The sequence below is a fragment of the Lonchura striata genome, chromosome 4 (assembly GCF_050655825.1).
Source record: "Lonchura striata isolate lonStrDom1 chromosome 4, ASM5065582v1, whole genome shotgun sequence".
NCBI lineage: Eukaryota > Metazoa > Chordata > Aves > Passeriformes > Estrildidae > Lonchura > Lonchura striata.
In genome coordinates this window covers 2,146,235-2,159,189 of record NC_140706.1, presented here as the reverse complement: position 1 = coordinate 2,159,189, position 12,955 = coordinate 2,146,235, and the positions used below count along the sequence as shown (strand labels likewise).

Sequence of the window (12,955 nt, the reverse complement as noted above, 5' to 3'; positions counted from 1 at the left end):
GGCACTGGGAATGCCTGGGAGTGGCATGGGTGGCACTGGGAATCCCTGGGAGTGGCAATGGTGGCACTGGGAATCCCTGGGAGTGGCAATGGTGGCACTGGGAATCCCTGGAGCTCTGTGCCACTCCCATCCCTGCTCAGTGCACCAGGAAATGGAATTCAGAGCTTTAATCAGATTTTGGGTGTGTTTCCCTGGAAAAATGTTTGGAAGCCCCGTGAAGGTTTATTTCTCCTGGGGATTTTTTTCATCCTGACATGGCAGTGCCTGAGTTTGGGGGAAAATTGGGATTTTTCCTCTTTGTACAGAGCAATTTTAGCTCCAAATCCAAGGTTGTGAGCAGCCAAGCCCTGCTGGAGGTTGGGGGGATCATCTTACAGAGCTTTAATTACCAAAATTTCCCATATTTCTCATAAAGCTCCTGTCCCACCTCAGCTTCTTGTTGAAGCTCAGGATCCTCGTGGCTCTTTCCCAGCTCAGAATTTTCCAGGATTCTTTCCCTCAGGATTTCATTTTCATCCCAAATCCAAGCAGTAAATAATGCAGGAAGGTGGTGAGTGGTGCCTGTGATTTTGTTGTGGAGACAAATGGGGATATCAGTGATTCAAAAAGGCTTTTCCAACTTAATTCTATTCTCTAATTCCATCATTTTCAGCACAGCTTTCCTAGAGAAGCTGTGGCTGCCCCTGGAAAAATTCCAGGTTGGACAGGGCTTGGAAATGGCAGGGGTGGCACTGGGTGTCTTTGACATCCCTCGCACCCCAAACCATCCTGTGATCCTATAAAATTATATTTGTGTGGCAAAAAATCCCCTTGTTATTCAGTTTAACGTGGCAAACTCCTCCAGAGGAGGGGCAGGAGCTGCGAGACGTTGATAATTCTCTTTTTAAATTCACAGCTGCTCTTCTGCTCCACCTGGGAGCAAAGTCTGCCTGCTGTTTTCCTGGATTTTGGGGTTGTCCTGCTGGAAGAGCAGGGAGGAACTCCCCTAATTCTCCCACAGCTCACCCTTCCTCCCGTCTGAATTCCTGCTGGAATTCCACGCCTGTTTCCCAGTTTTCCTTGCACTTAGAGGAAGCTTTTGGAATTTGAGTTCCCTCTTGGCATTCCAGCCTCTCCTTGGAGCACAACCCCACCTTCCAAGTGTTTGGCTCTAATTCTGCTCCTGGGACCATCCAGGATCCCAGGGGAGGATCCTGCAGGGCAGAGGAAGAGCAGAAATCCTCTAGAATTTAGGAATTTTAGGAAAAAATCCTTCCCTGTGAGGGTGGTGAAGCCCTGGCACAGGTGCCCAGGGAAGCTGTGGCTGCCCCTGGATCCCTGGAAAAATTCCAGGTTGGAGCAGCCTGGGATGGTGAAAGCTGTCCCTGCACATGGCAGGAGGTGGAATTATTGGGATTTTGGGTTTCTTCCCACCTAAACCTTTCCGTGGGTCTATAAATAATAGGTGGCACAGGTGATATTTGCTCCCAGATTCTGGCAGGGAAGCAGGGTGAGCTTCCCAAAGGAGGTTTCTCCTTCTGTGGATAAAATAATTCAGATTTTCTACTTATTCTAAACTGGTTTAGAACCTGAGGCTGAGGGGAAGGAGCTCGTCCTCTTTGTACCTTTTTGGAGAATTTTGTGTGCGTGAAGTTTCCTTTAAACCAGCGCGGAGAGGGGAAGCAGATACCCGAGGTGACTCTGGTTGAGTTCCTGGCGATCCCAGTGAGAAATTCCCAATTTCCAGCTGCTTTTTTTGTGGTGTTTATCCCAGCTGAGCATTGTTAAAGCTCCTTCCCTGAGGAGCATTCCCAGGATTGTCCTGGGCAGGGGTGAGGAATTAAATCCCTGATCCTGTGGGTGGCTTCCAATATTCTGGGATTTGGGGTTGCTCCCGTGTGTTGGGAATCGGGAACGGCGCCGAATTTGGGCTCTGTCGGCTCAGCCAGGAACAATGGGACGCAATGTCACCTGTCACAGCCGGGAGCAGGACAATTAGCGATCATTCCCTAATTAACCCTTCGGGCTCCATCCACCCGCGGAGGGGGGGGGGTGCTGCTCCCGCGGATTTAGGACAAGCCCCGCACTCCGGGGCGTTGTTTTTTCCGCAAAATTCTCCACGAAGGCAAAAAGCAAGCGGGCCAAGCTTTGGGCTGGGGTCACGGCGGGTGGAATTTGGGGTGTCCCTGCCCGGTGGGCAGCACGGGGCTCGCAGGAGGAGGCCGGGAGCATCCCGGTGCCTCCTCCCGCGGGGGGAGCTTTAGGACCCAGCGAACCGCCGGCGCCGTGACAAGTCTGGAGCGGCAGACTGGCGCAGAGTGGCTCCATCGGCAGCGCTGGAATTCTCCCTATCCCTCCCTCGGAGCATCCTCGCCCAGAAAAGGGCTTTTCCTCCCTTTCTAGGGAGGGGGAGAGGCACGGGGATGCTGGGATCGGCCGGGATGCTGGGAAGCGCCGCTGGATGCTGCCGGCCGTGAGAGCTGCTGGCTGCACATCGGGAAGCGCGGCAGCATGGCCCAGGGCAGGAGGCACGCGTCCGGCCGGGTAAGGGGGAGGGAGGAGGGCTGACTCAACAGCTCCCGGCTCCTGTCGCGACAGATCGCGACGCTGTCGCAGCGAGAACAGCTGGCTTCGGTAGGTAGGGGATGCTCGATTGTGCTGCCGTATCCCTGGAATGTGGCACCACCTCTCCGGGGAGGGGAGGTGGATGCTGGGCTTGCGCCAGGGCCCGACTTACCTGCCCGCGTTGTAGGTGATTACCGCACATCGTTACCGCGGTTAATTAATTAATGAAACCTCCGCTCCGGGGCTCCGGCTCGGCCTTGCCGAGCACAAAGATCCCGGCGTGTTTTGCTGCCTGCCGCTGGCTCCCCTCCCTCTCTCCCCCACCCCGAGCTTCCCTTCCGCGGGCCTGGCAAACGCTTCCAGGTTTTTCCGTATTGCAGCTGCCCCCCCCCGGCCCCGGGCCGGGCCTTTCCCGGGAGTTTCTGTCCCTGTCGCTGTGTCCCCGTGTGCCCACCGCGGTGCCATTGTGTCCCACAGCGCCTTTGGGCCTGGCTGTGCCAGCTTGGCAACGGCTCCAGGATGGAGCTGGGGAGGGCAGAGCCTTCCCCCCATCTCCACGGGACCCCCAGACCCTCCGTGGGCCCCGTGTCCTGCCTGCTGTGGGATCCACCCGGCCTGGAGCCGCTGGGATTTGGGCTGTGGCCGAAGGGATTTGGCTGTGGAGGGAAAACTTCCCGGCCTGGAGCATTTTTTGGCTACCCCAGCAGGATCTGAGTGTGTGTCCTTAGAGGTTTTTGGGAGCTGGAGCACCACACCTGCCCCCCCAAACCTCCCTGTTTTCCATGGGGGAGCAAGAGGAAGGGGTGAGGTTCTAACCTGAGTCCTGACAGCTTTGTCACAACAATTTGGGGGGCTCCAAGGGGATGGGGCTCAGGGAAGGAGCCAAACGCTGGCTCCAAGGGCTGATGGAGGGAGATGTGGCAGGACTGGGGGTCCCAGGGATGCTGGGGGGTGGTCCCAGGACAGCCCTGTGAGTGGATTATCCCTGTTTGGCTCACGTGGATTTTGGAATGGGCACTGCAGAGACCACGGCTGTGCTGGCCCTTCCTGGGGCTGGAGCCACTGGCCACCCCGGCCGTGTCCCTTCTGGGTTTTGGGGACGCTGCTCCTGGTGTCCAGAGCCACCCACACCCTCCCAGTTTGGCAGCCTGGAATCCAGTGCCACATCCTGGTGTCACCCTCCGTGCCAGGCTGATCCCTCCTTCCCACCACCCTTAAACCCGGAATTCTCCCCGAGTCTTTCCCCCTTCCAGCTTTGTGGGCAGCACCTGGGATTTGGGATTTGGAATTATTTGGAATTTGGCAGGGTTGGCTGCTGAGGATTCTCCCGAAACTTTTGATCTGAGCTTTGAGTGGCACTTTGAGGCTCCATCAGTCTCACCTGCGTGGGGGAGGCGCTCCTGGAGGAACGCTGAATATTCCAGGGCTGAGCAGAACGCTGGAGCCCTCAGCTCTGCATGGAGCAAAGCACTGGGAATTCATCCCATTTTCAGTGCCTTGCCACCAGGACCTTCACCTAGCAGAGCAGACAGCCTGTGGGTGTCTAGCACGCTTCAAAAAAGGGGGAAAAAAATGGGAAAATGCTGGATTTGGGGGCAGTGCCAGGCGGGAAGTTGTGGGGGGCAGTCTCTGGTGGTGGTGGCAGCACAGCCACACGCTTGTCCCTCAGCTGGTGTCCCTGCATGGGAGCTCTGGGATGTGGGACAGGCTCCTCCTGGGCTGCTGGCTGCTCCAGAGGTTCAGCATTCCTGCTTGTCCCATTCCCACCACCCGCCCTGTGCCCTGCTCGGATCTCCTCAGCTGTCTCCCTTCACTGTGAATGCCTGGATCTCTCATTTCCTGGGATTTAGGAGCTTATTCCCCTTCCAGCCAGAGGGTGACAGGGCTGGCACTGCCAGTGGCCTCAGCCCTTGTGGCTTCCCACATTTCTGCTTCTCCATCCTCTTCCTTTGCTGTCCAAACCCCCATTCCCAGCACTTGGGGTATCCCAAACGTGTTCCTCTGGGAATGTCGGCGTGGCAGAGGGGATCCACGAGGAGCTGGCCTGGGAAGCTGAGGGAATTTTGAGCTCTGTCACCACCTGCCGTGCCGTGGTGTCCCCAGTGATGACCATCCCCATGTGTGTCCCTCAGGGATTGTCACCACGGCCAGGAGGTGTGACCACAGGTGTGTCCATCTCTCCTGGGAATGCCCATCCCACCTGCTTCCAGCTGGGACGGTTCTTCCTCTTGTAAAATCCCGATTAATCTTGGTTTGAATCTTCACGGGAATTCCACTTGGGGGTTTCTCCGTTGGATTGGAGCTTCCAGGTGTCCCACAGACCAATTTCTGATGGATTGGGAACAGAAGAGACCCAATGCTTGGGCCTGAGGGGTGGCATGGGGCAGGAAAGATTTATTCTGGGCTCTCCTTCTTTTACCAAGTGTGAAAGACTCGGGAAAAGTTTCTGTGGAATTAGTGTTGCTTGGCAAATATCCATCAGGGAGAGCTGGGAATGTCCAGCCTGGAGAAGGGAAAAATCCAGGGAATGCTCAGAGTGCCTGGAGGGGCTCCAGGAGAGCTGGAGAGGGACTGGGGACAAGGGACAGAGGGACAGGAGCCAGGGAATGGCTCCCACTGGGAAAGGGGAGCTTGGGCTGGGATCTTGGCAAGGAATTCCTGGCTGGGATGGAATTCCCAGATTTGCTGTGGCTGCCCCTGGGAATGTCCAAGGCCAGGTGGATCCAGCTGGGACGGTGGGAATTGCCCCTGTCCATGGATGGGGTGGGAATGGATGGGATTTAAGGTCTTTTCCAACCCAAACCATTCCAGGATTCTGGAGCTTTTTGCTCTGGGAGAGCTGGGAATGTTCCCCTGGAGAAGGGAAAATTCCAGGGAATGCTCAGAGTGCCTGGAGGGGCTCCAGGAGAGCTGGAGAGGGACTGGGGACAAGGGACAGAGGGACAGGAGCCAGGAATGGCCAGAGGTACCCCAGGGCTTGGAATGTGTCACATCCAAGGGATCTTACCTGGCTGCAGGTGCCAAATGGACACCAGGAGGGATAAAAACTCCTGCTCCAGGAACCTTCCCCTGTCCTGGGAATTTGGGTTTTTCCTTTGGGCTCTGCTCTCATTTTCCCCAACACCTGGGCCATGATTTTCCAGGTGCCTGCAGGGTGTTGCTGCCAAAATTTTGGGAGATGTTTGGGTCTGGAGCATCAATTTTTCCTTTGAGGTGTTTGGTTTCTTGGTTGTTTGATGGCTTTTGGGTCTTAACAGAAGATTATTTTGTGACCTTTGATTTCTGCCAGTTGTGTTTGGATGAAACCTGGAATTCAGGCTCGTGGGAAAACCCACGTCCCTGCTTTTAGTCACAAAACCCCAAACTCGGTGGCTTCACTCTGCATTCCAGCCTCGGGAGGGGATGTGCAAGGGAAGGGGGTGGTTTGTTAGAATTCCAGGAGCTTCCAAAATCCCCAGGGTTCTTCCACAGGCTGAGAATTCCCTGAATGTCCCAAACCCCCTGTGGCTGAGGTTTGTCTGCAGGGCCTTCCCAGCCCTTCTGGGTGGAAGGGGCTCTGTTTTCCTGGGATAAATAACAGATTCTTTGGCTGCAGCCAGGCCCAGGGTGACCAAAACTCCACATTTCTGCACAATGACCAGAACCAGTGGCACGTGGGGTGGGGGAAATGCCAAACTGGTCCCATTTTGGGGATTGCTGGGAGGTCGGGATGAGCGGGAAGATGGAGCTGAGCAGGACAGGGAACATCCGTGTCCCCTCTGGGATTGAAAGGTGTCAGGGTTTTGAGGATCTCTAGAAGATCTGGAGAAGGGCTTTGGACAGGGGCTTGGAATGACAGGACACAGGGAATGGCTTCCCACTGGAAAAGAGGATATTTGGGAGGGATATTGGGAAGGAATTCCTCCTGAGGAGGGTGGGCAGCCCTGGCACAGGGTGCCCAGAGCAGCTGTGGCTGCCCCTGGATCCCTGGAAGTGCCCAAGGCCAGGTTGGACAGGGCTGGAAGCACCCTGGGACATGGAAAGGGGGTGGAATTTTGGGATTTAAGGTTCCCTTCCCACCCAAACCTTTCCAGAATTCCGTGATTAATCTGTTTTGCTCAGGCTGATTGCAGAGCAGGAGGTGTTGGGGGTGGATCCCAACAGATTTCCCTGGGATTTCAATAATCCTGAGGGTCTCCAGTAGCCATGGAGTTCCTCACATCCATCAGCTCGTTGATGACCTGGATAATCTCACCTGAACCCAGGGGCATCCCGGGATGTCACACTTGGAGTATCCTGGTGCCTGCTGGAGCAGAAATATGGATGTAATGTTTATGCTGTGGAATCGTGGAATTGTTGGGGTTTTAAATCCCTCCAGGGCTGGGGACTCCACTGCTGCCCTGGGCTGCAGAGCTCTTCCCAGGAGGAATTTTCCCAATATTCAATCTAAACCTCCCCTGGCACAACCTGAGGCTGTTTTCTCTCGTGGATAATGCCAATCCCACCAGGAACAGCAGGGAGGCCACCATGAGGGGATGGCACAACAACTTCTCTCTGCTCCTGGGCACAGAATTCCCAGGCTGGAAAACCATGGGAATGCTGATAAAATGGGAAAAGATGAAGCACGAGTTGGTTAAGGCTGAACGACAGTGCTGCTCTTGTGCTTTTTTTCCCCTCCAAGGCTTATAAAAGGGGATAAATCAGCTTTGTGAGTGACCACCAGTGGCTGTGCCACGCTTTGCTTGCGTCTCTTATTGAGGAGCGGAAGGAATTACCCAAAATAAAAAGAGTTGGAGGAGGCGAGCGGGGCGGGAGGGTGAGGAACCATCCTGATCTCCACGCCACCTCGCTGAGCCTCTCTCTTTTTCCCCTTTTATCAGGCCTCCAGCACGGGCAGGATGAGCTCCGAGGGTGGCACCAAGCCCCTCAAGGTGGGCTCCCGCGTGGAGGTCATCGGCAAGGGCCACCGTGGCACCGTGGCCTACGTGGGGGCCACCCTGTTCGCCACCGGCAAATGGGTCGGGGTCATCCTGGACGAGGCCAAGGGCAAGAACGACGGCACGGTGCAGGGCAGGAGGTACTTCACCTGCGAGGAGAACCACGGCATCTTCGTCAGGCAGTCCCAGGTGGGTGGCATCCTGGCATCCTGGGCATCCTCAGCATCCTCGGGGTCGTGGTTTGGTTGTTAAATGTACAGTGAAACAAGCCTGGGGGTTTTGGGATTCTCCATCTCCCACAGAGGAGGGAACAGCAGGTTCCAAAGGCAGGTGGGGTCTCACCCTCGAGGTTCTGGGAGTGGAAGCAGCCTGGTGAATTCCCAGTTGTTTCGTTCTGCTGCACTGGATTTATCACTTGCAGCAGATGGAGTTTGGGATTGAGCTCAGGTGTTTGAGCCAAGGAATTGTAGTGAAATTGTGTTTACCTGGAAGGAGATAAAACACACAATGTGGGCGTAACTGCTGAGATTTGCTGCTGGGGTGCTGCAGCAGGAGCCAGGAGCTCCCTCCAGAGCAAACATCCTCCGGGTGAATTCCTGGCTCACCTTCCAAGGACACCGGAGCTCCTGTGTCCCAGCCAGCTCCTGCCCCCTCCCTGGCACAAAGGGGCTGCTTTGTGTCCCACCCCATGGCCTCTCATTGCCAGGAGCTCGGGACTGGGTGACAGAAGGAAGCTGAGCACAAAATGAGGGGTCCACCCCAGCATCCACTGTGCCATCCACTGGGATCATGAATGGTCAGAGGCTGCACCAGTGGCTCATCCAGGAATCACTGAGGTTGGAAAACACCTTTAGGAGGACTCCAGCCACTCACTGCTTCATCTCGAGGGAAAACGATCCCCATCCTTTAAATAATGGGATAAACACAGAGAGCTGAACCCACCAGAGCTGGAGGCAAACTCACCAGGAAGCTTTTCATGTTCTTATCCAGCCCTAAACGCTGTTGGTGTGCAGGAATTGCTGGATGGAGCTCTGCTGCTCTCCTGGCATCACCATGGAGATTTCCCAAACGTGATTCCAGCACACTCCCAGTTCCCCACATTAAAACTGGACACATGGACTTGGCTCCTTTGTCCGTGTCTCCCAGCCTCTCCTTCCAGTTGGGAGAGGCTTTGAGGGGTTTATAAGGAAGAGTTTGGGTGTACAGGACCAGGAGGGACCCCAAGGCCCACCCAGTGCCACCCCGTGACAGTCAGGGACACCTTCCACTGTCCCAGGCTGCTCCAATCCAACCTGGCCTTGGGCGCTTCCAGGGACAGCCGCAGCTTCTCTGGGAATTCCAGCCCAGCCCCTCCTCACCCTCGCAGGGAGGAATTCCTTCCCAAAATCCCACCCACACACGATGTGCCCAGTCTGTGGTGGCAGTTCCCAGTGTCACTCCAGATCCAGCCCTGCTCTGTCCCTGTCCCCAGCCTCTCCAGCAGCTCTGGAATTCCCTCCTAGGCTGTACCTGCTGGGAAACCCCCAGACCACTCAGAATTCCCACCCTGCATGGCTGCAGGTGTCATGATTTCCTTGGCATCATCTTTTCCTTGGTCTCTTTGTGGCTTTTAATTCAAATTTCATCATTGCTGGCGTTGGGAACCTTCCCAAAATGGAATTCCTGTCTGACAGCTTCCCAGGTTATTTTGATTTTTAAGCTGAGCTCGCAGATGGGAGATGGTGATGGATCAGGCAAATTCCTGCAGGAACAATTTGGGAGGTGCTGATCTGAGGCACAAGGATGGTTCTGTCTCAGGGATCTAATCCCTCCCAACCTCATTTTCCATGTTTATCCAGCAAAAATGCATCTAAAAATAGTTCAAAAGGAAAATCCCTGAATCTGGAACGGATGTTCCAGGCTGTCAAATCCAGAGCCTTGTCTTTCCTGATTGCCTGTGTGAATATTCCATGTTCCCAATGAAAATAAGGAGTGTGTGGCTGTTTTCAGAAGGGTTGATGGCAAAGCCAGACTGATGAAATTAAAAATCTGTGCCAAAACCACGGGATCTGCTCTGCTGAACCCATTCCCAGAGGGATCTGTTCCCTGGTCTCCCTTTTTGGGAATTTTGGGTGAGGATGGTCGTTGTGTTTTTTTCCAGATCCAGGTGTTTGAGGATGGAGCGGACACAACATCCCCAGAAACCCCGGAATCTGCTGCCATGAAGGTCCCTAAGAGAGGTATGGCCCAGCTGGAAAACCCTTCCCAGAGAGGTGGGAAACCCTTCCCAGAGAGGTGGGAATCCTTAGTGGAGGGGATGGGAAATTATTCCTGAAAGGGATGGGGAATCCCTCCTGGAGGCATGGGAACCCTTCCTGAAAAAATGGGAAATTTCTCTTGGAGGAGTGGGAATCATACCTGGAGTTTGGAAATCTCTCTTGGAGGGGTTGGGAATCCTTCCTGAAAAAATGGGAAATCTCCATTGGAGGAGTGGGAATCTTTCCTGGAGTTTGGAAATCTCTCTTGGAGGGGTTGGGTATCCTTCCTGGAGAGATGGGGAATTTCTCTTGGAGGGGTTGGGAATCCTCCCTGGAGAGTTTGGAAATTCTTCCTGGAGAAATTTGAAATCCCTCCTGCAGAGGTGGGAAATCCTTCCCAGGTGAGATAGGAAATCTTTCTTGGAGGGGCTGGGAATAATTCCTGAAAAAATGGGAGATCTCTGTTGGAGGAGTGGGAATCCTTCTTGGAGAGATGGGGAATCCCTCCTGCAGAGGTGGGAAGTCCTTCCCAGGTGAGATGGGAAATCCTTCCTGGAGTTTGGAAATCTCTCTTGGAGGAGTGGGAATCCATCCTGGGGAGATTGGAAATCTCCCTTGGAAAAGTGGGAATTCTTCCTGAAGAGATGGGACATCCTTCCTGGAGAGACAGGAAATCTCTCTTGTAGGGGTTGGGAATCCTACCTGAAGAAATGGGAAATCTCTCTTGGAGGAGTGGGAATCCTTCTTGGAGAGTTTGAAAATCTCTCTTGGAGGGGTTGGGAATCCATCCTGGAGAGATTGGAAATCTCCCTTGGAAAAGTGGGAATCCTTCCTAGAGAGATAGGAAGTTTCTTTTGGAGGAGTGGGAATCCTTCCTGGAGAGACTGGAAATCCCTCCTGCAGAGGTGGGAAGTCCTTCCTGGGTGAGATGGGAAATCCTTCCTGAAGATTGGAAATCTCTCTTGGAGGGGTTGGGAATCCATCCTGGGGAGATTGGAAATCTCCCTTGGAAAAGTGGGAAATCTTTCCTGGAGAGAAGGGAAATCTCTCTTGGAGGGGCTGGGATTCCTTCCTGAAAAAATAGGAAATCTCTCTTGGAGGGGACTGAGAATCCTTCCTGGAGAGATGGGGAATCTCTCTTGGAGGAGTGGGGATCCATCCTGGGGAGATTGGAAATCTCCCTTGGAAAAGTGGGAATCCTTCCTGGAGAGAAGGGAAATCTCTCTTGGAGGGACTGAGAATCCTTCCTGGAGAGATGATGAATCCTTTCTGTAAGGAAGGGGGAAATCCCTGAATATTTCCCAGTGGGCACGCAGACCCCTGAACCACTCTGATCCTGTGGAACTGCAGCATCCCTGTGGAACTGCAGCATCCCTGTGGAACTGCAGCATCCCTGTGGAATTGCAGCATCCCTGTGGAATTGCAGCATCCCTGTGGAACTGCAGCATCCCTGTGGAATTGCAGCATCCCTGTGGAACTGCAGCATCCCTGTGGAACTGCAGCATCCCTGTGGAACTGCAGCATCCCTGTGGAACTGCAGCATCCCTGTCTGCAGCCGTGCCCCGTTTTCTCCGGGGCAGGGATCCCTTCCCTCATTCCTCCCCCGTTTCCCACCTCCGCTGGCCCCGCCGTGCTTCCCTCCCTCCCTCCGAGCTCTGCTTTGTCGGGAATGTTTTCCCCCTTGCTGCGGGATCCCGGGAGCTGCTGGCAGGGGCTCTGCCACCTTCCTGCCTTGGCTGCTCCCTGGGCTCCGTCTGCCAAGCCGGGAGCTCCACGTGGGAAGCGTCGCTGGGATGGGGATTAACGGATTGGGGTGGGCTGGGGGTGGTGGGTGTTGCAGGTGGGATTTCTCCTCTCCTCGGAAGTAAAATGAGTTGGGAAAAATGGAATGGAGTCGTCCTTGCTCTCTGCTTTGGATGCTGCAGTGGAATCGTGGAATTGTTTAGGCTGGAAAAGCCCTCGGACACCCCCGAATTCCCCAGCACTGCCCAGGCCACTGCCGGCTGTGTCCCCAAGTGCCACAAGCACAGAGCTGGTAAATCCATCCCTGGGGACTCCACCCCTGCCAGGGCTGGACACCCCTTTCCAGCAAGGAATTTTCCCAAAATCCAACCTGGCACAGCTTGGGGGCCGTCCCCCCTCCTCCTGTCCTTGGGATCAGATCCCAACTCCCACCTAGCTCCAAGAATTCAGGGAGTTTTGGAGAGCCAGATGTTTCTCCCTGATCCCTCTTTTCTCCAGGCTGAGCCCCTTTCCCAGTTCCCTCAGCTGCTCCTGGAGCTCCAGCTCCTTCCCTGGATGCTGGGTTGGGACCCTCCCATCCCGGGCTGCAGGTGGGGTGTGGGATGATGCTGCAGGGCTGGGATGCGGCTGCATGCCAAGGGTTTCCATGGAAACAGCAGCTGCTGCAGCAGCGCTGCAGTGGAGGGCGCAGGGATGGCTCTGCCAGCACAGGATGGGGACACGCAGGGGGAGCTGCTGGTGACACCTGGGTGATGGTGGGAATCCAGACACGCCTGCCAGGGAGGGACAGGACATGGGGAACGGCTTCCCAATGGAAAAGGGGAGATTTGGGATTTGGAATTCTTCCCGGTGAGGGTGGGCAGCCCTGGCACAGGGTGCCCAGAGAAGCTGTGGCTGCCCCTGGATCCCTGGAGGTGTCCAAGGCCAGGTTGGATGGGTTTGGAGCAGCCTGGGACACTGGAAGCTGTCCCTGCACATGGAAGGGGGTGGAATTTTGGGATTTAAGGTCCCTTCTCACCCAAGCCATTCCACAGGGATTCTGTGTCCCCAAGTGCCACATACACATAGATTTCACCCCCCTAGTGATGGTGACTCTGCCAGTCCCTGTGGAGTTAGCTCAGGAATCCATGAAATAGCCCCGAAATCCAGGGATTCAACCCCAGGAGAGCAGTGGAACTGCCCCAATTCTGAGGTGTATCCAAGTGTTTGCCTTGCTCAGCCAGCAGCTCCCACAAGGAATTCCCCGTTCCCCCAAAACCCACACCCCCTTGTGCCACCACTTCCTGCCAGATCCTGACTCTGCTTCACTCCCACTTCCCAAAATTCCCGTGTCCCCCTGCCCGGGTGTCCTCTGGCTGCAGGGACACTGGGATGGGGACAGGGGTGTCCCTCAGGCTCATGGCTCTGTTTCTGCTCTCTCCACAGATTCCCTCGATGCCACCAAGGCCAGCAAACTGGTGAGTGACCCCAGCGCTTTGTCACCTCTGAGAGGTTTTCATCCCTTTGGGAAGAGCA

At 55.2% G+C, this 12,955-nt stretch overlaps 1 protein-coding gene and 1 long non-coding RNA gene across 7 annotated transcripts in view; one reads left to right on the top strand and one right to left on the bottom strand.

Moving 5' to 3' along the window:
* Positions 1 to 12,955, top strand: part of DCTN1 (dynactin subunit 1) — a 60,840-nt gene that overhangs the window by 7,823 nt on the left and 40,062 nt on the right. For 3 of the 6 annotated variants that reach the window (XR_014954585.1, XM_085577408.1, XM_085577407.1), the window contains exons 2-4: positions 7,404 to 7,649; positions 9,601 to 9,679; positions 12,866 to 12,897. Coding sequence is in view for 5 of the 6 variants with exons in the window: in XM_085577408.1 (XP_085433534.1) it covers positions 7,422 to 7,649; positions 9,601 to 9,679; positions 12,866 to 12,897 (339 nt within the window). In the remaining variant the exon portion in view is untranslated. Of the gene's footprint in view, positions 1 to 2,289; positions 2,524 to 7,403; positions 7,650 to 9,600; positions 9,680 to 12,865; positions 12,898 to 12,955 lie in introns of those variants that run through there. The other 3 variants (XM_077782678.2, XM_077782677.2, XM_077782682.2) reach the window with 2 other exon arrangements.
* Positions 358 to 2,843, bottom strand: LOC116183547 (uncharacterized). The gene is made up of 2 exons (XR_004148186.3): positions 2,717 to 2,843; positions 358 to 561 (listed from the first exon to the last, which is right to left on the bottom strand). It is a non-coding gene; the product is annotated as an uncharacterized LOC116183547 (long non-coding RNA).